Genomic DNA, 26,455 nt, shown 5'->3' with positions numbered 1-26,455 from the left:
GATTTTGATTTGAGTTGCACAATCACTGGATCGATACAAAAACTTTTGCCACTATCGCTTTTTTCATAGACAAATAGAACGCTGGAAGTCCAATTGATCATCAAATGAAATTTGAAATTTATTTGTTTGACTAATCTTCAGAATAACATTTTTTCATCCTGCTTAAGGCCATATGAAGTTTCTTAGACTTTTTAAGTTCATAATTTTGTTAGCTTTACAACACTCTTTGTGCCTTACTTTGTCATTCCAACTTTCACCTCATACTGCTAAATCATTATTTGTTAATTCTTTGACTTTAGAAAGTTTGTAAATGATCAAATTTTATTTTTTTTATTTTTTTTTAGAACTAACTTCTAGAAACGATCAAATCAAGATTTATACACTTGAGTTATCCATATTACTCTCATAAAAAGATAAAGTTCTAAACACATTAGTAGGTTAATAGGGACAAATTGGGTATTACATGCATATTGAAGGGTTTTTAATTTTTCAAATTTCTTTGTATTCAGTTCAGTTTGACAAACTGGTGATTTGAGAAAATCTAAATCGTAGTAGAACTTGGTTTTGGTTTTCGCTCCAATTTCGACTACAGTGATTCCTCAAAAAGATATTGACGCCTTTTATTTCATAGGCCAATACCATTCCCATAACAAAAATAACTCGACTAGAGAAAGCCAAATTACATAAGAAGAACAATGAAATTAAGGAAGAACGAAAATATCTTGATCATAAAAAATAAAAATAAAAACTAATAAACTCCGGCAAAACTAAGAAACTCCACCATTGCCGGCGGTTCAGAGTAAGATATCTCCTGGGCTTCGCATTTCTCCAGCATCGGGATTCACAAAGTATGTAAAAATTCAATCTCCAATTTCAGTTTTTAGATTTTGACGTATCTATGAAATTGAATATGCGTTTTTAAATTTGTTAATAGCCTAGATTTTGGTTAATTGAGTTGGTAAATGAGAAAAATAGGATTTGCATGTGTGGAAATCTGTAAAATCTAGGGTTTGTGTTTCAAATCTGTTATAAATTGATGTTTATTGAATGTTTTGTGTTAACTGGGCAACAAAAAATTGCAAAAGTGAATGAAAATGGACATGTATTGTGAGTCTAAACTTGCAAAAATATTGGGATTCACCACTTCCCTTGAAATTTATAGGCATTAGATTGTACTAAACTTGGAAATTAAGTAAATCTAGGTCTGCTAGGATTAGGAACATAATCCAACTAGTAATAGAATACCTAATCAAACTAGATTAAGTATTATGATTCAATTAGGAAAGATATATTTGGTTATATCTGATAGATAGTGTGAATTATGAATCAACGTGAGTGAGAATTGGTCTATAGGCACATAACGGTTAACAAGGTAAATATATAAGGACAAAACGCATAACAGTTACATCGAACATATTTCACAAGTTCCTTTGAACTAAAGATGAGAAAATAAATAAGAATTCTTTAAGAAATGAAAAACACATGATACCTAAGAGAAAAGAACAAGAAAACAATAAAACTCGAAATGAATCACTCACAATTACAATCAATTTTTTTTTCCATTGGCATGGTGAAATAGAGAAGAGTAGTTGTGCTCCGGATAAACGGACTTTCGAGACACTTGTTCCTTTTTGTGTGAGAATGGTGATATGGAATTTACTTTTGAGCTCTGCAAGGACATTTTCCAAATGCGCCGCCTTGTGAGTGCGGCACTGTTGCAGCTTGTGGTGGATGGTTTGGTTAAGGCCTCCATGATTGAGGAGGCAAAGGAACTTGTCAAACTTGGGAACACTAATAACTGCATACGTTTTAATCTAAAGTTGACTTCAGATGAATAGGGCCTTTCGTTTCTGTTTGCTACCTTCTTTTGTATGCATGTTGAATTCCATTTTGGTTTTGAAGCACAAAAATGTAAGGTAAACATCAAACTCTTTTCAAGTGAGAGTTCGATCATTTTTCAGTTTTTATTTTTGTTAGTTTCAAAAAAAAAATAATCAATTTCTTTTCCATTATGATCACTATCCGACAGTTTCATAGAGACGGTTAGAAGAAAAAGAAGCTGTATTGGCATAAACTTTGAAAAAAAAAAATATTGTTAGAATTTCTCAACAATATCATCATATGAATGTAAGTAATGACATTGGGAGTCTTTTTTTTGGAAGTTACGCTAAGAGACATTTCTAATACCAAAATGTGGTATCACATTATATTGACATTTTGTTCACCATTGTAGTCACGCACAAACGTGTTTTTGTTGTCTGCTTGACCATTGACACCTTATTTATCATTTAAATATATGCTTACAATAGCCAATACCATACCGGCCTGTAAAGTAAACATGTTGCTCTTACTTGAAATTTTATTGATTCTCTAATCAGATTTGTGACCCTTTGTGGGCAAATAAGCCTCTTATAAGCACTTTCGAGATATGTGATGCAACAAAAATTATAAAGATGAAACAATTAGTCAATACTCAATACCGTAAACCTTATCTACAAAACATGTTGTTTGGCTCCAATTTTGTTGCAGCTGGTCAACAGTCTCTTTTCTGCGCGGGCGTGCCAGCACCGTTCGGGTGCGGTCGTCGGGGGTGTCCCTTGACCTGACTTCTTTCAAGCAATTGTAGACGAGGAGAGCACCAACCTCGTCGTGGGATTCTTTATGCCTCGTGGTGAGGACTTTTGCTAATCTTCTTGAAAATCACAATCGATACTCGATGTTGTAGATCGAGCAGAGCGAGAACCACTGGGAAGTAGAGAGAACTTGCTAAAGCGTGACTTTAGCTTGGCTGGTTTGCGAGGGCGTTACCCTTTCTTGGCTGGTTCCATAACCGTTGTGGTCGTGGTACTACAATCGGCTCTCGAGGAGACTAGGACCGAAGTACGTTGACAGAGGGTTTGGTGGCACTGAAAGTCGGCTTCTGAGAAGACTAGGACTAGGAGTGTGATCACCGGTAAGAGAAAGAGAAGGAGAGGAGTTGCTCTTAGAGAGGTTTGCTCTAGAGAGACTTAGATCATCTTAGAGATGTATTGATGAGTGAATTGTGTGTTTAAGTGTTTCATTGTAACCTCTATTTATAGGCTACCATGCCAAGGTGTTTAGCATTAAACAAATGATAGTGGAGCATTAATTGGAGATAAGAAATGATGAATTTTGGAGATAAGGAAGCATAATTGGAGATAAAGCATGATGAATTTCGGAGATAAGGAGGCATAATTGGAGATAAGGAATGATGAATTTTGGAGATAAGGAAGCACTTTCTGCTTCTTTATTCCTTCAATTTTATCTCTATCAAGAACTCAGATTTTGACCGTGAATTCTTCATAAGAAATGTTCCACTATGAGTGTAGATCACCCTGGTAAAATTTCAGAGCTTTTGATATAGTGGTTGGGCCGAAAACGCTGCTGGACCTCTTACAGGTCTAGTTTTCCAAGCCTCTCTAGACAACGAAATTGGACTGATTGTTTGAAGGCCTTCCACTCAAAACTAGCTCTGGAACTCTTCATAAGAAATGATCCTTGGGCTTTCTAGATTTAATGTGGCAATTTTCAGCTCATTTCAATTTCGTTTGGTTAGTCTGCCGCCCCTCCTTCCTTGTTTAGCTCGGTTTCTCCTAGCCGAAGTAGGAAAATGTGCTAAAGTTGACTTTTCATGCTTCCATGCTTCCATAGTAGGCTTTATTTAGCCTCTAAATATATATTTCGAACTTGTCAACAATATATAGCTTGAGCCACTGACATTGGCTCAATTTCTCCAAGACGTGCCTTGTCAGGCCAAAATGCTCATTTTGGGTCCAAACACTTGTTTCCTTAACTCGAAAATTCCATTGATAAGTACGAACAAATACATTTTTTTTTTTTTTTTTGAATAATGGTAATTCCATTGATAATAGCGCATGCTAAGAAGGCCATTACATACCCACCCGCTGACACATAACAATGGCCAGAACAAGGCTTCGTGGAGGAGCCACAGTGGCACATAGGATAGACCAACTATATTTGAACTTATCGCTCACTTTAAAAGCGAGCCTATAAGCTATGAAAACATCATAGAGAATAGACATGCTAAACCACACTCGGTAGGTTCCTAATACAAGAAACTTATTGTAATTAAACAAAAGCTAAAAACATAGGATTGGGCCAAGAGCCTAAACCCTAGCCTAAATTAGAAGCTACTGGACTAGGGTAAACTCCAGCCCAGAAAACTCAAAGCCCAAGTAGAGGACAACCATCGAACAAAGATCCACCAAAGGCCCAACAGCCTGATCTGGACCAGTCCACCTGCACCAGCCGCCCCGTCGTGCTAACCAGCCAAGCCACTCTCCGTCCGCCGCAGCCTGCACCGCCACAATCCGCGCCCCACGATCACGCCGCCTGCGACGCAAAACCCATCCACGCTGCCACGATCACAACCGCTTAGGACCTAACCGCACGGCCACGCCGCCTCAAAACCATGCCAAGACAGAGAAAAAAACGAACCCCAAACTAGACCACACGCCGCACCCCGCCATCGAGCCAGACCCGTGGTGTTGCCATCCGGGTTCGATCGCAAGATCAATTAGCACAACCACCACCGTTCACCATCCCAGCCAGAAACAGTCCGACAAGCCCAGAGCAAACCCCTCATTCGATGGCTCCCCAGAGCAATAGGTATTCAATACCCGTCCGGCAGCCGACTCATGACGACGGCGAGGCCCAAGGGCCAGCCTGCGCGTCCGGGCGCCGCCGGACGAGGATGACTTCGCAGATCCGAGGACCGGTCTTTTGGGTTCCCTCGAGGAGAGAGGTTAGGGTTTTTTTTGTTGTTACTAACAAATACACTTAATGGTGCATTTGGATGAGAAAATTATAAAATCCGTAGAAATTTATAAATGATGGAATCTTTCACTCCATCAATCTAAAATTCCATTAATTGCAATTTCTATTGTTTGGTTGCATCTATTTAGGATTTGAAATATGTAATAAATTAAGAAAGTTTAAAATAAATAAAAAGATAAAATAGAAAAAAGTCTTGTTTTGGAAATAAAAATTGAATACTGCAAAGGAATTCGTAAATGACACCTATTTTGGTGGAAATTGAAGTGAGGAATTTAAATAACGAATTCCTTCGTTTTTAGGAATTATGAAATCCTCACTTCCAATTAAATTCCATCATTTTTTCCCTCATCCAAACACACTCTAAGTCAATATCATACTCATAACAAAAAATAATTAGACTAAACATAGTCAAATTACATAATAAGAAAAGCAGAATTTAGGAATAGCAAAAATATCTTGATCACAAGATAAAGCTAAGAAAGCACATACTTTAGACAACCAATGCACCCCCAAATGGGAGGTGCCAAAATTGGCTAAAAGGTCCGTTACAACATTACCTTTGAAAGACATGAGAAAGTCGAAACCACATACGACATGTCTGATAAGAATGACCCCACAAGATTATAAAAATTATAAACTAATAGAATATAATCTATCTCTAATTAAATGAAATGTCAATTCTCAAGCAAAGCTATTTGGATTGCTTTTCGATATTCATAGAATTTGGTATCAATAGCGTTAATAACATTTCAGAAAATGTATTATCACAAGTTTTTAACAATAAAATGAAAGTGAAAATTGGTGATTATTGTAAGTGGCTAAATTATGTTTCCAATTTTTTTTTTTTTTTTTTGGGTGTGTGTGCAAAATGCAAATGTTGCTGATAAAGAAAGTACACATGTCAAATACTCGGGTAGGGGACGCATAGAGAGGTGATACGAAGGAACACAGAGGATCCTTCTTCCAAAGGTATATATATATGAGTAGCAGAGTGAAGCGTCGACGGTAATTCATTCCAGCTTCTCCAAAACTCTGCGTGCTATTTCCTTTCACCAATTCAATACAATCGATTTCGGGTGCATTCCAGAGCAGCCATGGCTTCTCTCAACTCAACCCGACGCGACGACGACGACGATTCGGTATAACAGTTTTTCTGAATTTGCGTAGAATTTCGACTACATATGTGTACTGTTGTCAATTAGTGTATGATATGAAGCTTCTGTTGTAACTCAATCCCTATTATTATTATTATTATGATCCGTTTGGTTTTTCAGAGAGTGGGAATTTCATTTCACCAACGAAAAAAGAAGAAGAAGCTAATTTGGTGTTTTACTGCTTTTAATCATTGAATTTCCACGTTTTGATAACTTAATTCGGCTAGAGTAGGTTAGATTTTGTGAGGTACTTTTTGCTTCCAATGGTTACCGAGTAATTTAGCAATTTGCCAACTGTGGTGTATTGAACTATTGTGTTTGGTTTCTGAAGCTTGTAGTTTGTTCTTTGTTTTCTGATAGGTGGTTTTGGTACGAGAGGATTTCTTTGCGAGGACGTTGACATTGAACAGGCCTCGGCAACTGAATGCCCTTAACTTTGAAATGGTATTGCCCAGTGACACCCGTTACTTTACAACTGTGCTTTCTTGAATCAGTCTCTGGGTTATGAAATTACAATGTCGTTGCTTTGGTTCTTCTTGTGTCCGTCGTCATAGTTTTTATAGTGTGTTCTTTTATACTTGGCTTCTTGAACTGTATCTATTATCTTATAAAAACATAAAAGGACATTAGTCATTTAAAAGATATGAGCATACACTTTATTGGGATTTAGGATAATAAGCAAGTTTTGGGTTGAAGTTTACAAAGGAGTATATGGAATTCTTCAAAAGCCACAACCAACAGAAAATAGTCCCATGTATGTAACTTTTGCTTCTTTCTCCTTCTCGAAATGTTCTCCTATTCCTTTTTTTTTTTCCATTTTGTCCAAAACATACACCCAACACTGTGACCTGCTTAAGTTTAAAGAGACCAAGCGGTCTACTCAGATGGCCAAGATATCACCATATGAATAAACAGTTTATACCTTCTGGTCGCATAAATAACAACAGATGGGGATGCATCAAATTGTTTTTGAAGATTAATGATTATCAACACCAAAGAGGTGTTTATCTGAATTCTCAGGCCCATTTGCTCCCATCTGGTTTGGGGTACCTAATGAAGCTATTCACTAATGTTTCCTGCCTCCTATGGATCGTAGGGTTCAGCAGGAGTCCCACCTTCAATTCCCTTCAGCAATGCTGGTTTTGGGGGATTTCTGGAATATAAGAAACATATATCATCAATTTCAATGACCTTTATTTGCAGTGGTCTGTGTAAATTAGATAAGTTTTGGTAGCGAGTATAGGGTTAGATGTGCACCATGTGAAGTGAGGAAGAAAGGGAAATCTGCTCCTTCAACTTAACAATTTAAGTGATTTTACAGAAAACATGTGCCGTTGAAGGCATATTTGAGTTTACTTTCACCAGTTGTTAGTAGGTTATCACACTCCAATAATGTAATGTTTACAGAACAGTTAAACTTTTGAGGATCCAGTGAATACGTTCCATCACTTTATCAGTAGGGTTTATCTTCCCACTTCAAAAAATGTTTACAGAACAGTTGGACTTTTGAGGATCAAGTGAATACATTCCGTCGCTTCATCAGTAGGGCTTATCTGCCCACCTGTTATGTGCTGTTGAAGAGTTTCTAATTTGTTAAGATTTTACTCATTGTGTTTCAGACTTTCAGGTTAAATTGTCTACTCACATAAGAAAAATGAATCTTGATGATTCCAGATAGAAATAATGTTGAGATGAAATGATATTTGTTGAAGCATGATTTATCCTGAGTCTTTTATTTTGTATCATATTTTCTTTTTTGTTTCGCATAATTTTAGATGATTAGGCCAATTTGCTTTTTTCAAGGAAGGAAAAGATTTTGGTGCTTGGTAGTGCTGTGCTGGAATATTGGGTTATTTGGTTGGAGACAATAATTTAGTTGCTTTTTCTTCGTTGTTTCTTTTCTTTGTCATGTAGATTTCTCGACTGTTGGAACTTTTCCTTGCATATGAGGAGGATGCTAATGTCAAGTTGGTGATTCTCAAGGTACTCTACTTCCATTTGCTAGTTTCATTTATAATTTTAAACTGCTTCGGTTCAGAAGTTCAGATTAAAATAAACTGTATGAAAGAGAAACAAAAAAGTTTGTTAAAAATCATTTCTATTCTGAAATACTAGAAATAATTAGTTAATCTTTCGTTGGGGTATTTGATGGCTTTTATTATTCTTTCTGAAAGATCTGTGTTTTGTGCCCAGATTTACTGTTACTTGCATTTCAAGCTTCTTATATGTTTTGTGTTAGTAGATGAATATTCAAGTCCTTGATTTGATATCGGTAACCCACTTCAAAAATGTAAGATCAGCTAAGTTAAGAGTCTAGTGGGCATGATCCAAAACAAAGGTAATATAAGAATAATGGGAAAGCACATTTTATACGATTTGCAGCCCCCAGAGAAATTGAACAGGAGGTGAAAGATTGAGCACAGGAGAAAGCCCATCCTTTTTTTATTTGTCGGCTTTGGTTACTGTGGTTTTTAGGGACTATTCCATCTCTTCTATTATGACAAATCTGTTAGCTGTTGTGAAGTAAGGCTTCTATAAAATGACTTCTTGTGTTTTCTGGTTGCTAGTCTTTGTGTTTCATTCTCAGCTTTAGCCCTTGGATACTTATCCACTCCTGTTGTTGTTCCCTCTCTCTCTCTCTGTGTTTTTTCCTTTAAAAAAAATAAAATATAAAAGATCATTTTTTCTTAGTTTCAAATCTTCACTAGATTACCGCTGAACATGAACTTTTGCAATACCAAACCACTATTACAACCCTATCATTTTTTCAACTCAACGGAACAATTCTCTGTCATGTACTCCAATCTTCACTGAAAGAGATATCCAACAGTATTACCATATGCAGGCCCTTGTCTGGGTTGAGTTAAAATGACTAAACTTGACTTCAAAGTTCAAGGTTGGGTCATCAGAACTTAAAGCAATTTATTTCTGGAAAGTTGCAACTTGTTCCCTTGGTGAGGTTGGTGACTTACAAATACTTGTTCCTGAAGTCTCTGTGCACCTCCCGAGATGGAGCTCGGAAACTGTATCCACTAATGTCAATTGGGTTGTTGTGGGTCATTCCAGAGTCGTGACTACAGATTTAAGCTACTTTGTGATATCATAAGGCACAACGTTTCAAGTCTCTGTACACAGTGGCAGTGCCAGAATGGCACGAAGTTTTTAATTGCACTAAACCATGTTTTAGTTTGGCATATAATATATTCTGGAAGATGCAGATGTTGTGTTTTCATCAACTATATGTTTTAAATGAAATAATAATTGAATGTGCATAATCATGTATGCCATCTGTTTTTATGTTTCTAGGGGAAAGGAAGAGCATTTTGTGCTGGTGGTGATGTAGCGGCTGTGGTTCGTGATATTAATGAAGGCAGGAATTCTTTATTATCTCTGGTTTTTCTTTCTTACAAAAAAATAAATTGCATATACATTTGTAATTTACTCAGTCTTAACAAAAACTAATAAGCTACCTCAGTTGGGGTGCAAGTGTCAAGTTTTCAACTCTTTTTTTTTTTTTTTCCCTCTTCTGTTTTTACAGGTTATGTTAGCTAACCCTTTCATTGGGAAGCTGCTGAGTCATATGAAAGTGTTGAGTGCTTGTTTATCTGATACTAGTGAGTTGCCGATTTGTGTTACATAGGAAATTGGAGATTAGGTGCAAATTTTTTTCGAAAGGAGTTTACCTTAAACTACTTAATGGCAACATACAGTAAACCACAGGTGATCTAGTTCACTTAGTATAGTTTTAATCAATTTTACTATGACCTTTGGTATCAAAGTTATTCTTACTGCTGGCCTGAATTTTCATTGAAGGTTTCAATTCTGAATGGAATTGTCATGGGAGGTGGGGCTGGTGCTTCCATCCATGGTAGATTCCGTGTTGCAACTGAGAATTCGGTAGGTTTATTGCTTAACCTCCTATTTGAAATTACGAAGTTTTACTGCTTATTCTTCAGTGCTATTGTGGGATGCAATTCAGGATTTACACCTAGAAATATATTTAGATTGTTTACCATATTTTATAAAGGCAACTAGAAGGCCGAGTCATTCTGTCTTTCTAGTTGCTGGCTCTAATCCCTTGTATTTCTTATTACGGTTTTGCAGGTTTTCGCAATGCCAGAAACAGCTCTGGGACTTTTTCCAGATGTAGGTGCCTCTTATTATTTGTCCAGGCTTCCTGGATTCTTTGGTAATGCTTGTTATAGCTATGGTTTACATACTTGTGCTCTCAAAGAAATCACTTTCTTGGTTTAGATTGGAGAGCTGCTGTTGTTTAGTTTCTTACAGTTTCTGGTTGGTAGATGTTGTTTTTCTTGGGTTGCTTGGTTTTTCCTTTGTAAATTTCTGACTTTAGTGGATTCCTTATCTACTCTGTACATTCTTCTTTCTCTTACCTATTTCTAGTAAGATAATTGATTATCAAATGCAGTCATTTGACACAAAGTTACTACCAATTACTACTGCTTAGTTTCTCATTTTAGACTCCAAATTTGGCGACTAAATAACGCAGCATCTGTGTTATTTGTGGTAGTTGCTGTGGTATCCTATTCATTCCCCTTTGCAATACATTGCAGGAGAATATGTTGGTCTTACAGGTGCCAGATTGGATGGTGCTGAAATGCTTGCTTGTGGTCTTGCAACTCACTTTGTTCCCTCAACGGTATGCCACCAACTATTATTATTGGGTTTTATCTATACCAATAATGCAAGATAACTAGTTGGTTAAGGACTAATGCTGGTTGACTACTTTGTATTGTAACAAGTATAAGCAGGGATTTTGCTTCCTTGTGAGACTTGTGCATATCATTCTGTAGCTTTTTGTATGCTAATGTTGTTGCAGAATTGCAATATGAGTCAAAACATGGCTTTTTTCACTAAGAAGTCTTTAGTGAATATTTTCTTATGCTTGCTTTAATTTTATATCAATATGTGATACTTCAAGGTTTAGAATATACATAGGCAGTTAGATTTAGAATATATGGACAGATAATCATAAAAAAAACAACTTATACTCTATTTCATTGATAATGTCAACACCCGCTGATGTACAAAATGCAGATAATGTCCGTGTACAATTCCACATGTAGGAGGTCCTATGAGGTTCAAAAGTAGATGAATGTTAAGCTACATTCATAAATAGTATCCTAATATATCTGCCTTATATCTCTTTTTCATGCAAGATTTTAGTCCTATAATTTAACTCACAATAACCTGATAATCATTTATATATTAATTTCGTGTTGAACTTTCATTTAAATATCTGAATAAGTGATTGATTTCCCATCAGATATCTGAAGCTACTTAGTTGTTTTGAGTAATTCTTTTGTGTTTGATTGATCAACAGAGGCTGTCCTCTCTTGAAGCAGATCTATGCAAAGTTGATTCAAGTGAGTTCGCAACAATTCAAGCTATTTTGGATCAATACTCGCAGCATCCAGCTCTAAAAGAGAAAAGTGCTTATTACCGGTTAGTTTTTCTTTTCGATCACTTCTTTTGGGGTTTGTTTCTGTACTCGTTGTACTGTATTTCAATTGCACTGGTGGCTCAAAACTTTTATCTTATTAAAGTTGCTGTTCTGCACAACTTCTATTTTGGATACAGTATAATTGCCAATGGAACACACACGTTTATATAGCCATTTTTACAGCTGTAGCAAAGCACACAAACCTTGGACACTTGCTTTGTTTCTAAAAACCACAGTATGCTTAACATTAATATTTGAAGCATATTTCTACGTATCCTAAAATTGATAGTTTGTCGTGTACATTAAGGAGAGTAACTACTTCTAAGTGCTACTGTTTCAAGTTTAATAAATCCATTGCATATTCATGAAAGGAGTCTTTTAGTTCAGTCAGGTCCATTGTTTTATGATGAAATGACTATTTACTCTTAAGAAGTTGTGAATCTACTTGTTCTTGTTAATTCTTCAAATCTTGGTACAGGATGGATGTTATTGACAAGTGCTTTTCTAGAAGAACAGTGGAAGAAATTTTATCTGCCCTCGTAAGTAGATGTTTAATTTAAAATACTGAAAATATTAGTTTGATATTCTGTGGTTCTGTATCTTTTGTAACTTTGTCACTTCTTTGTCTTTCTGCTTGAGTAGTTTTCTTTCTAGTGTTTTCTACTTGGTCATAGATAAAATGTTGACAATCTGCTTTGACGATGCCTTGCTTGCTATTAAGGAGGAGGAGGCTGCAAAGAGGGCAAATGATTGGTTATCGACAACAATTCAATCTCTAAAAAAGGCATCACCAATGAGTTTGAAGATTTCTTTGAGATCAGTATGTTTCAAGCAAGCTTTATGTTTACGCTTGATTTGTTCACTATCAAAATGATATAATTAGTTTGTGTTTAAAGCATTTATGACACAACTGCAATTCCTAAAATTTCAAAAGTTTATTGGTAGCCTAAAAGACAATCTCTACTGCTATGACATCTTCCGCTAAAGAAAGGGGATGTTTTTGTTTTGATTTTCTTGCATACTAAGCACAAGGCATCTGGTACTGGGTTGCATAAATTCATTCTGAAAATATGTGAGTACTGCATGGAATTGTAGTAATTGTATAAAGAAAGTAATTCATGACTCATCTTCTGATTGTAGAACTGTTGATGGCCAATTTTTTGTACAAAGTGATCATATTTCAAACCAGAATGCAAATTAATCGGTCAACCGTGTATGTCTATATTGGGGATCCACTCTGGTTTAATCTCTTTAAGGGTCTACATTAACATATGAAACACTTTAGGGAAAAATAGTTTATATAAAAAATTAGGTATATCTATCTAGTCTTTTTGTGCAGGAAATGAGTTACCTCATTCCATAAAATGCTTCCTACTAATAGTAGTTTTAACTTCCATTGGTTAGATGACCACTAGACCCTAAAAGCATGACCACTCACCTTGCAAACCAATAGAGAAGTGGGGAATGGGTATTGGAGGTTTTGGACTAGGATCTCTTGCAACCAAAGCTTTAATACCATGTTAGACAGCCATATGAGCACCAAAAACTTATAATGAGCAAGTAGCCAACAACTTAAATCATGATAACACCATTATATACTAATTGTTGAGGACAACTATTAAGAAGCTTTCATGAATCTTGCCAAATTTTTGGCTTGACATTAATAGTTTTAATGCAATTTTAGATTAGAGAAGGAAGGCTTCAGGGAGTTGGTCAATGCCTTGTTCGTGAATATAGAATGGTTTCTCATGTTTTGCGAGGAGAAGTCAGCAAGGATTTCAGAGAGGTTCAGCTTACTGACATATATTTTTTTGTTTTCTTTTCCTGAATTATTATATTTCTTTGTATGACTTGAACCTTGCTTCTAATTGCAGGGTTGCAGAGCTATATTGTTGGACAAGGATAGGAACCCAAAGGTAGGAATGACTTGCCCACATGCAATCCCTTAAATTGCACAATTTATGGATCCCTTAGTGAAATATATATATATACACGGAGATACATGTGTGAGTGTGGGTGCACGATACCCTACACATTACCAGATTGTCTTAGTAGGAGAATAACATCCTTAGTATTTGTGTGTGTGCATGTATACATACATCTATCTTTGAAATATATATTTGTTATATATATATTCTACAACCTGGACATTAATTTGTGTTTGGATTCCTCCTCTTTGGTCTTTCAATTAGTGGGAGCCTTCTAAATTGGAGCTCATCAATGATCATATGGTTGAGCAGTACTTCTCTAACTTGGATGATGAAGAATGGGAAGAGTTAAAGCTCCCTGCAAGATTCAACTTGCCCGTAACTGCCATTGCAAAGCTTTGAGTATTTGGCACACTCGACCATTATAACTTGCAGCCTATTTAGTTTCTGTTCTGGCGTCAGCAGGCATGTATACAAACACCACTTTAATTCATGTTACTAAACACCAATATCATGTATTCAGCAATGTACTAGATGGTTCTTGTATCGGCAACATTATATTTTCTGTCTCATGGCTGCTAGTCTAGGTGAAATAAATTCGCGGTTCAGTTGAATTCTAAGCATATAAATGCACACTCGCATACTGTATCACTGTTGATGATCTTCATGTTCTCATGTCCTGTATAAATACAAAAGCTTTATCCTAGAGTTTTCCAGATAAAGGAGCATGGGGACTTGGTACTTACTGGTAGAGTGATTGACAGAGAACTATAGTTGAAATTTATATTTTGTTATAAAATATTGTGTTTGGAATTTGGAAGAGGAGTAAGGTGACGAAAGTTCAACATGTTGACCCACGGATTTGTCAAGGCTGGTGTTTGCTTGGGATTATTTGTGCCAGTGATTACACGCTGAGGGAATGGTTTATTGTTGGCCAGTTATGGAATATGGGAAGGTCTGGATGTGATTGCGGTCATCTTATTCCACATTGCATGTGTTGGACCTGATGGAAGACTTCTATATGCGACGTTTATAAATGCTGGAAGAAAGGGTTTCGAACTTGAAACTTCATTCGACATTGTGGAGAGAATTGCAATTAGACCGATGGCTAATAAATTTTGATGTCTTTGTCAACGTTGTGGAGAGAAATCGAACGTGACACCTCATTTAACGTTGTGGAGAGATTGGACTACGATTAGACCAATAACGAATTGGTCTGTGACGGTTTCAATACATGAATATTTCAATACTTGCCCCCGATTAATGTGGACGGGTTTCTTCTGGAGAACAACTAACAACTTCTGTCGATCGAGAAGAGCATTTGTGCAAAGGAGTTCATTGCTCTGTCTATTTAATACTACAGCGCAGGCGCAGCTGCTGCTTATATTGGATGGCCAGTTCAAATAGAAACTTCTTCTACATATTGACTGATTTCTCTTAACATACAAGAAAAGACAGAAAAAGCTAGGTTATAAATAATTTCAATAACTATTGAGTATTGACTAATTTTATCGATGGAAGTGTACCACCACGAAGAACAGCAATGCTAAAATTAAAAAAACGTGCACTCATGCATCTGTATGAGTTTAACTTCCCCTAAAAAAAATCTACATTTATCGTATTACAAATGCAATCTATATAGTTCATCTTCAGAAAGAAAGAAAGAAAAGAAAACCCTTGTATAGTTGATCTACTCTGAAAAAGGTGAGGTGAGACCGAACAAATAAAACTCATAATCAAGCTGGTAGTTTATCGATCTGGTCAGACCTGCAAGAGTTCAACTAAATTATAGCATTCACATATAGTAATAAGTACGTCAAACAAAACTTTGAAATATACAAATAGAGAACAGATATGCATGCTAGCTAGCTCCACTATCTTCTGAACCATAAACCATAAACCACCATAAACGATCATTGAAAAAGTAGGAGATCGAGATGCCCTTTCTTGTACGTGAATTTCAAAATTCACGATAAAACCCATAATGCCATACATACATGCAAATGAAAAAACTGAATCACCCTCTTCATTAATAAAATGTACGTGATTTGGTAGTTGGCTACTTTGTAGTTTGTTACCCACCCTTATTTGCTCTACGAGTCCTGTTCATATACTCGATGAATTGATATTTAGTTGTGTTCTACTATGCTCAGATTTAGATTAAACGGTGGATAATAGCAAAGAAAATAAGTAAATTCCAACTACTTTATTATTCTCCGTCCACCCTATAATTTAAATCCAACGACAGTTGAACACAATTAAGCAGATAATTCACTGAGTAGGTGAATAAGATTGTTTAGAAGGCAACTCTTCTAACTTGACGGTTTAAGAGCATGTCTAGTATGATTTCACCGCCAAAGTGAACAAACCTAAAAAACTGCCCTCCACCGGATAATTAAGATCTCACTCATGTACGTAACCAATCACTTTAATACTTGCTACTTCAGACCATGGATCAATTACATACAACTTACAACACCAACTACTTCACGGTTCGGTTTCTTATTTCGCATTTCAAAGTAAGTTATTTTTGTAGAGTTCAAAAATGACCAGTAAACACTGTAAAAGAGCGTTCAGTAGCCATCTAATTAACCGTCGCTTTGAAGAATACATACATGAAGAACTAGCCCTAGATGAGCAAATACTGAACACTACACAGAGAGTAGAGGAAAAAATCTAAAATGAAAAGTTAGAATATATAAGGGTCTAATACGCCAATCTAGAAATTTGCTTGGTAAAATAAGTTTGGAAGCAAATCTAGAAGCACATGCTTACATGTGATCAACACAATCAAAACATATTTAAATCATCAGAAATGGTGGAATGTTTCCAACACCAGTTACCAGTTCAAACTTGTCCAGAAAATTGTCTACTGCTTGCTGTATTTGAAAATTTAGTACAATTGAAAAAAAAAAAAAAAAAAAAAAAACTTTACTTAGCAATGTTCATTCACACATCCCAAGTAGCCCTTCAAATCAGAAGGGTAGCAAGGGTACCGTTTCCATGAATTTCCATGCATCTTGAAGATCTTCACAACCTTATCCTTCGTCGAAGACCTGCCATCCATATGCAACAGTGCAAGAAGCTTCTTCACCGATCCATAGATCAACATTTCCTCCAATACCTTCGCCGTCGGGTGAAAATTACAAACCAACCACATGATCTTCACCCCAATCTTGGTGGCAACATTGGAAACGTGCATCATCTTCTTCGAAATCGCTACAATGCCCATACCATGTTCCACCAAGGCCTGCCTCCCCTCAGCACATTCACACAGAAACTTGATCACTTGCAACATTTTCTCACATCTGGATCTGCTGGACTCTGGCAATAGCTCTATTAGGACACAAACAGCACCTGCTTCAATTGCCCTCAGCTTGTTTTTCTTTGATGCTCTCAAAATTTCTATCAGAACTTCCAAGGCACATGAGCTTGCTTTGCTACATATTTCGTCCGAAACAAGCTCCAACAAGGATTTGAAGAAATCTATACCTTGATCTTGTATCACAAAGTTCCAGTCGTAATTGGTTTTTGCCATCTTCTTGAATATGGTAATGGTGTGAAGGCGTGCTTCAGCGCTCCCGCGCTGAAGCATGATTGCCATTGATCTGGTGGAATCTTGTTTTGACAACAACTTAAAAGTGTTACCTTCTTCTTCCGAGATGGGAAGTTGGTGAAGAATACAAAGAGCCTCCTCGCAAGCCCGAAATGTTACGAAATCCGAGTTCTCTGTGAGGATTTGATCAAGTATTTGAACAAGAACTTCCACTCCATTAGAACTAATGAAGTCATTTCTCGTCTCTTCACCCATGTCAATAATGGAACGAAGTTTCTTTAAGGAACTGACCTTGAATGGGGACGACATGATTGTGCTGAGAAGTGCTTTAATCTCCTCATGTTTATCCGAATGCGAATTCAATAACTCACATGACGAAGATGAAGATGATTTCGAGTCCCCTTGGTTTTGCCATGCAAGAATGAGCCTCTTGAGGGTGTGATTTGGTATGGTGTCGAAATTTGAGATTCTTTGCATTGTGGCCGGGCATGTTTTCTTCTTGTATGTGAAGAACCATTTCTCGATGTTGACACGTTCGTAAGTGACGCCGGTGGAGATGGTAACAGGGTCCTTCATGAGATCCATGGAAATGGGGCATCTGAAATGGTATGGAGGAAAATCCATTGCCATGGATTTGAAACTGAGAAAGTGAATGGATGGTGAGTTGGGTGAGGAGTTGATTGTGCAGTTAACCATCAAGATGTCCAAGACTTTATACCATCAAAGCAATTTCAAAAAAAGAAAGAGGCAGGAGGGTGTGGAAAGTCCAAAAAAAGGAAAAAATCAAAGTCAAATAATATGGATGCAATCTGGTATAGCTGTTAAACATGAAATCAACAAGAAACCCCAGAAACCTTTCTTTGTTTTAATTTTACTTTTTATTTCATATTTTAAAGTCCAAGGCTCTTGCTAGTGGCTGCCGTAGTCTACTATAGTTGAGGTGTATTTCCCTTTGACCCCAAATGTCTGTGTCCTTTTGCATTTATATCCAAAACTTTAATAATTATGAAATATGCAGGGCTGGAAGAACAGTTAATTTCCTGGTAAGTAACAGCATGGGAATGAGTTACTGATACATGAATCTTTCTCTTTAGGAATCACTGAAATTAAAACAAAAGGAAACCTTTTCTGTCTTTTTGCATACAGGGAAATAAATAATTTGTTAATTACCATATTATTTTATACCAAGTATATATATATTGACCGCAGAATGGGTGAGTTGGTTAGTTCCTTTTTGTCCTTTGTAATTGAACCAAGTCACAAGAATTTGGTGCTTCACAGATATGGCGTTAAGAGATTTGATGAGTGTACTGGTTGCAGAAAACTTTTTTTAGGTCAGAAGCTATGTACTAAGGAGCCAATCCATTGACAGCATGAGAAAATTCAAAGATAGCATAAAATTGGCTCATTCTTGGTAGGTTTTTTTTGGCAAGATCTCATTCTTGGTAGTTGAATAATGTAATTATTATTTCAATGGTTGTGTCAGCATTATAATTCATTAGGTAATAGGAATTTATCTATTATCCATTTTTGTTCATTCGCTTCATGGGTTTGAATTAATGTAGAACAAAATTGCTGTAACTTACTTCTATCTTGTTTCATGCTACTTAAATTGTTACCGTTGCTTGATAGACTGACTCATTGAGGTTTCGTTATCCTTTTTCGTCTACTTATTCAATGATGGATTAGAATATATAATTAACACATTTGAACTTATAACTCATTTTCACGACACGTATGTTTTAACGTAATATATTATTCGTTCGTTTATGTTTTGAATATATAATATATGAGATTCTCTTTCTATACGTAACATATGGGGAGAATGATAAAAAATTATCAATTGCAGGGCAGACTTTGAATACCTAGGCTAAATATGAAGATAAGATTTTTTTTTTTTAAAAAAAAAAAAACAACAAATTAGCTGATCGTTTGGATGAGTAATGAGTTGACTTTGTGATGGTGTTGAGCACTAATGCAATTAGATTATATCACATCTCAGCCGCGTAAGACATGCATGGCTATCTTGCAATCTTTTTGTCATTTCATAGGCTTTCAAATGGCAATTTCAAAAACTATGCATGAATATTTATTGTGGGAACTAAATATGAATATATTTGAATTCATAGTTACAAAAAACACGGCGAGGACTGCGAGGCACAACATGTTCTTCCCAATTAGATCGTTATTAGTTTATATTCAAACAGCTACTGTTGAGGTGCCTTGCTGACCCTCTACTACTCATTCCAGGTGAAAAATCGGTTTTAAAAAAATAGTGAGAACTAACTTAGAGATGATCGTGACAGTTTGAGTCGACTAAATGATATAAAATTAGGGTTTGATGATCATGGTGGTTTGACAAAATAGATAGTTTGAATAATTAAAAAAAGAAAATTAAGTGATGATGCTCGTTAAATATTGTTTAAGATTTACATCCCAGCTAGTGCCGCTGCTAGTATCTAGCAATCTCGATCATTCACAGGTTAACTCGTCACACTAGTTTTGAGTGCTACGCATATCGCTAGTGGTATTTTTAAGATTAATTAATACTAGCTAGTCTAATCCCGCTGAATATTTTTTGTTTTGTTTTGGATAAAGGAATTTTAAATTATATTAATCTCCTCTCTCTCCCGAGAGAGCGTTCTAGGCGTAACCGTGTTCTCATTCGGCGGTGGCCGACGACAGCGGGGGCTCTGCCGTATTGTTGTTTGGATTGTTGTCAGACTGGTATTGCTTTTTCTTGATTGGTTTGGTGGTCGATGTCGATCTCTAGCTGGTTCAACGCTCCTTGGAGGCTAGGGCGGTCATGGGTATTGAAGCTAGCAAGAGACGGTGACTGGCAGTGTGGGCTAGATTGGTTCTGATCTAACGATGCTTAAGCGGTGGCGGCGCGGACAGCATTGAGGTCGTTGTATTGATGGCTTCTACATGGTGGAGTCAAGGAGGCGTGGTGCTGACCCTTGCAGCGTGGCGGCGGTGGCTTGTGAGTCACGACAGACTTGTGATGAGTGGTGATCGCTAGATTTGGATTGGGTCACCCCTGTTTGGTCTTCGGCCGTTTTGGGCTGTATTGCTTTGCTAGGTTTTTGTTATTTTTTAGAGCTCTTGACCATTTATCTAATTTGGGCCCAACAAATGTCCACTTACTCAACTAAAAGCTTTGTGTGCCCACTTACCCAATTTAAATGTAAAAAGATAAGTTTGCCCTTCAAATAATTAAAAAATGGTCATTGACCCAAAGCCCTAAAATTGGACAAAATTATCTCACTTACCCTAACAACAGATTTTTATTCCCAGCTACCTAATTTAACGTAAAAAAAAAAAGTTTACCCTCAACCTAATTAAATTGTAATTATTTATGCCATTTATCTCTTACCTCTCTTCCCTCTCTCTCACGTCGGAACTCTCTCTTCTCTCTCTCTCTCTCTCTCTCTCTCTCTCTCTCTCTCTCTCTCTCTCTCTCTCATATCGCTTCCGTTCCGTCGACGGTGGAGGGGAAACGCTGGAAATCTATGCCACGAATCTAGAGCCAGCTTTCGCGATGTCGCCTAAGCCTAGCTAGCTCCGGTTGCCGTCGTTCTTGAGGAAGAAGCAGGTGCCGCCAAAGAACATATGCACAAATTGGCAACCGAAGGGGATCTCCGCCGGTTACTGCCATGTGGGAAGAGATGGGTGCCCAAAGCATTTTCTGGGTGCCCTGATCAAATTTTTTTTTCATTTTTTTAAAAATATTTCAGGTTTGATATTTCAATAAAAAAGTCATTTTTTTAGAAGAACAAAAAAGTAATTGAGTATTAATATCCATTAATATCCTTTTTTTTTTTTGGGGGGGGGGGGGGGGGGTAATAGATGTCTATTGCCCCAATAAACGTCTATTAAAGCGTCTATTGGGGCAATAGACATTTTGAATTGATGTAATCTTTTCGTTTTTTTTTCTTTAATCAGAGTTTTATTTATCTAAATTTAGGGAGATTAGTTTCCATTTCGGAGACTAAAAGTTTTATTGGGGGGCAATAGACATTTTGAATTGATGTAATCTTTTCGTTTTTTTTCTCTTTAATCAGAGTTTTATTTGTCTAAATTTTGGGAGATTAGTTCCCATTTCGGAGGCTGAAAGTTCTATTGGGGCTAATAGACATCTATTAAGGGGAAATAGACTATTGGGGGGCAATAGAGGTTTTCAAGAAAAATCCGGTGGGCGGCAGCCGGTGACAGGATTCCAGCGAAAGTTGACCGGAACAGACGACCGGTGACCGGATTCCGGGGAAGTTGGCCGGAATCCAACGACCTGTAACCGGATTCTCTCTCTTCCATTCTCTCTCTCTCTCAGTAACAAAGGTGTAAGACCTTGGAAATTTGTTATTAATTCCTAAATATTTCCTAGGATTAATAAAGTGTTCGTTTGTACGATTTCGTGGTTCGATGGTGGAGTGGAATTATTTTCGGACGAATAATTATTCGAAGTGCACGTTTTAGGGCGTTACGAAGTTTGACTTTTTATACGTTTGGATTCTGCGGGAACTTCCTTCACGAAAGTTGTAGAGCGCGTCGATACAAGTTCGTGGACATGTGGAACGCGGAAATCGGAGTTCGTATGAAGAAGTTATGGCCGTCGGAAAAACTTTCTATTTTGGTATATATGGGATTTTTCCGAAAAATATCAGAAAATCTGAAGTTTCCAAAACGGGAAACTTTTCTCTCCCTTCAGCCCGAGCCCGGTTTCGCCCCCTCACCTTTGCCGGCTTCGTTCTCCGCCGTCCGGCCACCATAGGCCGCGATTCTTCTCATGATCTCTTCGCCTCAATCCCCTCTTGAGGTCTGTGGAAGAATTGGAGCATGAAACGAGCTGTGGAGGGCGGTACAAGGCCGGGAAGTTTGGCGGCGGCGATGCTTTGAACCCATATCGGAGATCACGTTTCCGGCCACCATAGTCGGTGATTCTTGGGGGCTTTTGAAGCCCAGAGGATGTAGATGCTTCCCTCCAAGCGGCTTGCAACGATTCAAGGTGTGGAGGTCGAATTTTGAAGATTGTGATTCTGTGTGAGTCTGGTGTGTTCGAGGTGGCTATTTGGAAGAGGAAGGCCGAGTTGGGAGTCGGAGTTTGGTTCTGGACTTGCGGTGCTTGTCGACGGTGTGGATCGGTGGGGGGTTGTTGGCTTCGATCAATGGGGTTTGGATCGATGCAGAGTGGATTGGAACGAGTTGGATCGGCGCGATATCGGAGATTGACTGGCGGCCTCGAATCCGTGGCGGCGCGGGGTAGTTCGGATCGGATCTGGTTCTTCATGGATCAGATCTGGGATGCGCGATGGGCGATCTGTCGTTGGAGGCGGCCTTGATGAGGCTGGTGCGAGGTGATGGAGGGGGTGGGGCTTGTATTTTGTCGGGGCTTGGCCGGCGATGCCTGGTTGATGGTAGTCGTGTCTGATGGCGGGGGTGGGCACTGACTGAACCTCCTCCTCGTTTATGTCGGGTGTGGTGGTACGCCGGTGGAGGTGCTGCGGTCGTGGTGGAACGATGGTAGGGACGAAAGGGCAGAGCAGGTTTTGCTAATGGGCTGGAGCAGTCCGTATGGGGTCTGGGCTTGGTCTTGGGCCTGGATTCAGGTATTGGGCTGCTTTTTGTTTGATTGGTTGTTAGGTGGATATCGTGGTGGATGGGGCGCCGCTGGTGGTGGTGCGATGGTGGATCGGGTTTGCCATGGTGGCGGGCTTGGCTGTTACTAGTGTTTTCGGGTCTGGTTTTATTTTATTGTTGGTAATAAGACACTACTAAAGGTGTGGCAGAGACGATCTTCTCTGTCGCGGTTTCGGGGATAGTTCCTGTTCTGGAGTTGGGTCAGCAGCGATGGCGAAACAGTCTGGCTAGACAATCATCCTTGGCCTTCTAGTGGGTCCTTCCTATCTGGGATCGGGTCAGAGGCGATGGCGTTTTGGAGCAGTGGTGGATGGATGGTGTCGACAATATGGTGGTGATGGTGTTGGGTTTTCTTTAGTCCCAGGTCTGTAAGTCCGGCAATCCTTTTGATTGAGTTTAGGTCACAATGAGTGTTGGCTTGGTCGATCAAAAGCTGGTCAGGAGGACTCTGGTGGGTGAGTTTAGTGTTGACACAAGTGAGTTGTCTAGTTTTAGAGTTCTTACTGGCTGGACGAGAGGTGAGATGTCAAGGGTTCACTGCTCCTGCGCTTTTTGTCTTTGTCATACAGTTTGTAGTGCAAGTTTAGAGTCAGTATTTAGAGTTCCAGTGGGAAGTCTAGAGGCCATTTCTGGGTAAGAGATGTAGCCTAAAACTCGGTGTAAGCAGTTCATTATTAATGAAGTTCTTATTTGATCAAAAAAAAAAAAAAAAGATTGTGATTCTAGGGTTCATCGGTTTTCTGAACTTGCGAGGTAAATTGCGGCCAAATGGCTTTGATTCTGACTTTGTGCTAGTTATGAATGTTTCAATTGGAGCTGAGATGAAGAACTTTGATGTTGGAGGTTTTGTCAAATTTTGACTTTGGTTTGGTGGCGGTGCCGCCACTGTGGTGGTGGTTTCCGGCGGCCTCCGGCCACCTCTGGGGCAGTTTCTGCTCTTCATTGTGATCTACTCGTCGATATGAGCATTTCGATATATAGTTTGTAATTTTTGGAAATCGTATGAGCATGTTATGAATTTTCCAAGTTTTAGGGTTTTCGGTTCGATCGGTTTTCTATCCGTGAGGATTCGGGTGTCCGATCAACTTGTAGTTTTGATATAGTGATCGTAGAAGTGTTCCGAAGACGTTGGATGGTCTCGGATGAGGATCCGACTGTTGGATCGTCGTATAATTGTGTTTTGTGAATTGTGTGTTTTGTGTTGTATTGAGTGTGACATTGATGTGATTAGGTGATTGACGAAATTGTGTGAGTGGAGTTTGGACGATTTGGTGCTTATCTTGGTTTTGTGTGAAGACGCAGCAGGATTTGGAGGTGAGTAAATCTCACGTGGTTCATTTTCACTACACCAAAAACCTCAACATACTACACTTTTTGCACAACGAAAAAAAATAAAGTGTTGTGTGATGAAGAAAAGTGAATCAGACAACATGTTTAGTAAACCTACGTTGTATAAGGTGGTTAAAATTCTGAAGTTTTTGTTTAGAAGGCCATTGCACAATGGTTACAAGAATAATCTGTTGTGTGAATCATAAAAAAAATAGCGGCAGATTTCCCTCCTAGATCGACTCAAATTTGGCTCCAAATTGGTACTACATCGTACAACAGTATAGTTATATCTGTTGTATGAAAGTAGCATGCAAAACATGATACAACGGTTTTTAACTTTTGTTGTGTGATAAAGTGGGAAAATTTGGATGTGCCTTTATTTGGATTTTGGCCCAAAATGGCACTGAAGCCCCCCAAAAACCTCCAAGGTTTGATTGAAATATAGCACCAGATTGATGATCCCACAACCAAATGAGTTGTTTCCGTTGTGTAAATGAGCTTTGCTTAGCATGTTACTTTGGTTGCATATTATAGCGGGAACTTTTCCCTCTTTGGAACCTTAGCTGAGGTTTAATTTGTTCACAATCAGACAACAAAACTTCGTCTTTATGTTGTCTGATTCATAAAGCAAAAATTAAAAGCCCGCCTTTGACAACTTAATAACCTAGCTAGGTTTATTGGATTTGTTGTCTGCCCGCGCGTCAACACTTTGTCAAAACAGCCGTTTCCTCTCGTCGAGTTGCTCTCTTCTCAACTTCATCAAAAACCATCACTCTCTCATCAAAACACCATGGGTCTCTCATGAAAACACCATCTGTCATCAAAACACATCTCGATTAGGTCTATCTCTCAGAAACCATGCCAACCCATTCCCTCTCTCATCTCCCCTCACCTGCAAACCAAAAAGGAAGAAGCTTGGAGTTTTGATTCTAAGAAAAATCACCACGAAGGTAATTCCCACCTCAACCAAAACGGTGCGGGTTTGCATGTCTACTTGACAGAAGCACTGACCTTGTTGTTCTTGCGCAGCCCACTTGAAACCACTGAGCAGATCTGTCTCTCTTTCTCTTTTCTCTCCGTCACTCGCTATTAATGGTGCTCCGGCCACGAACCCGTATGTAGTGAGCAATTTGACGGCGAATCCTACCAGACTTAACCTCCACCGTGATCTGTCAAAGCTTGTGGGTTCAGGTAAGATTCCAATTCCACCTCTCGAATATGGGTCATCTAAATTGGTGTAATTCATGCTTATTTCATTAGTTATGTGATTGTATTGAACTAAGAAAGCAAAAACAAGCATGCCCACAAAGAAAAAAAATGACGTAGTTACTGTGATTGTGTGAGTGGTTTCCCACGAATTCTCCTTCTCTAGATTTGGTCTGTTCGCCCCATTCTACCATGTTTGGATTTCCTGATTTTGATTTTAGGGTTTTTTTGTGGATTTTTTTCAAGGGAAAAGACTGTTGCTTTAGGAAATTGGATAACTGATTTGTCAAAATGGAGATAAGGTTTTTGACATAAGTAAATTGCTCAAGTAATGTCATAACAAATAGCAATTCTGTTTGATTAGAGTCCAAGGAACAAAATAGTATTTGATTGGTTCAGACTTACAATTTATAATATCTGAATTGGTGGTGAATTGATGGTGTTAGTGTTAGGAATATGATTTGATCTTTTCATGATATTGTTAGACCCTAGAAAGTGAATTTAGTTTAGGCTTAGCAGATTCAGTGTTCTTTTTGCCTTTGCCTTGATTGAAGATGTATATTCTGTGCAGTAAATTGATTGTAAATTCATGGAAAAATAGAGGGTTCGGTTACAATATTGAAAGTTTGGAGTATCATGGTGACTTTCAGTTTCCATTGGCTTGTATTGCTTGAATGTTGAATGTCAATCTTACTTTCCAAGCTGAAATGTGGTGATTTTTCTTCAATTAGTATTCCATAAGTCAAGGACAGCATTTCAAAAGAGGCCTGATTGTTTTTTTGTGTACAAATATCGTTTTGAAGTTTGGATATATTTGTTTTTCACCTCAGGTATGATAGTGTACGAAAACATATGATTGAGGATATGCACTTTAAAAACATGTATCTATTTGGTTGGAACTGGTTTTCTGAGCTTTTCTTTTTTCAGTTTCTTCTTGTTGGAACAGGGAAGAATGATTTATTGGCTTGCAATGAATTATTTCATGCTAATCTTGCTTATAGAAAGTGATGTGATTATTGTTAATGGGAGGAAATTTAGTGGTAAAAACTAGCTTTTAGGGAAGAAGGGAGTCCTATGATATATGTGCTTAAGACCTTTCTTCCTACAATCATATGAAGAGTCTTATCCCTCTTGGGAATTGATAGGGTGGAAGAGGAGAAGGTCGAAAGACTCAAATACCAACACAAGGCTAAAAAAAATGAAATTAAGTGACTGGTTGCTGTCTGCATTCAAGTGCTAGTTAGTTACCCCACATTTTGACTCTACAAATGTTTCAGTGCTATTATGTGTTTATCATCTACGGTTGTGAATAGATGCATGAGGATAGTGTGATCATGTGATGCAGACATGATGCAAATTTGTT

General features: G+C 38.0%; 2 protein-coding genes across 2 annotated transcripts; one reads left to right on the top strand and one right to left on the bottom strand.

The window, feature by feature from the left end:
- Positions 1-5,468: 5,468 nt before the first annotated feature.
- Positions 5,469-14,086, top strand: LOC133715943 (3-hydroxyisobutyryl-CoA hydrolase 1-like). The gene is made up of 15 exons (XM_062142645.1): positions 5,469-5,614; positions 5,815-5,957; positions 6,333-6,416; positions 7,887-7,955; positions 9,279-9,342; positions 9,613-9,692; positions 9,786-9,869; positions 10,077-10,161; positions 10,547-10,632; positions 11,317-11,438; positions 11,915-11,975; positions 12,158-12,256; positions 13,121-13,222; positions 13,311-13,352; positions 13,629-14,086. Exons 2-15 carry the CDS (start codon positions 5,913-5,915, stop codon positions 13,764-13,766), a joined length of 1,161 nt encoding a protein of 386 aa, XP_061998629.1. The 5' UTR covers positions 5,469-5,614; positions 5,815-5,912; the 3' UTR covers positions 13,767-14,086.
- Positions 14,087-16,082: 1,996 nt separating this feature from the next.
- On the bottom strand, positions 16,083-17,696 carry LOC133717843 (E3 ubiquitin-protein ligase PUB23-like). The gene has a single exon (XM_062144590.1). The coding sequence runs from the start codon at positions 17,614-17,616 to the stop codon at positions 16,300-16,302; it is 1,317 nt and encodes a 438-aa protein (XP_062000574.1). The 5' UTR covers positions 17,617-17,696; the 3' UTR covers positions 16,083-16,299.
- Positions 17,697-26,455: the final 8,759 nt, after the last annotated feature.

This window comes from Rosa rugosa, chromosome 6 (assembly GCF_958449725.1).
Source record: "Rosa rugosa chromosome 6, drRosRugo1.1, whole genome shotgun sequence".
Taxonomy (NCBI): Eukaryota; Viridiplantae; Streptophyta; class Magnoliopsida; order Rosales; family Rosaceae; genus Rosa; species Rosa rugosa.
This window is presented reverse-complemented; position numbering and strand designations above follow the sequence as displayed.

What these genes read in the sequence shown, in the direction of transcription:
- LOC133715943 (XM_062142645.1), top strand. Translation starts at nt 5,913, where the DNA reads ATGGCTTCTCTCAACTCAACCCGACGCGACGACGACGACGATTCG. An exon ending in GCGACGACGACGACGATTCG is followed by an intron (nt 5,958 to 6,332) that starts GTATAACAGTTT and finishes GTTTTCTGATAG; the next exon opens with GTGGTTTTGGTACGAGAGGA. An exon ending in TCAAGTTGGTGATTCTCAAG is followed by an intron (nt 7,956 to 9,278) that starts GTACTCTACTTC and finishes TTATGTTTCTAG; the next exon opens with GGGAAAGGAAGAGCATTTTG.
- LOC133717843 (XM_062144590.1), bottom strand. Translation starts at nt 17,616, where the DNA reads ATGGTTAACTGCACAATCAACTCCTCACCCAACTCACCATCCATTCAC.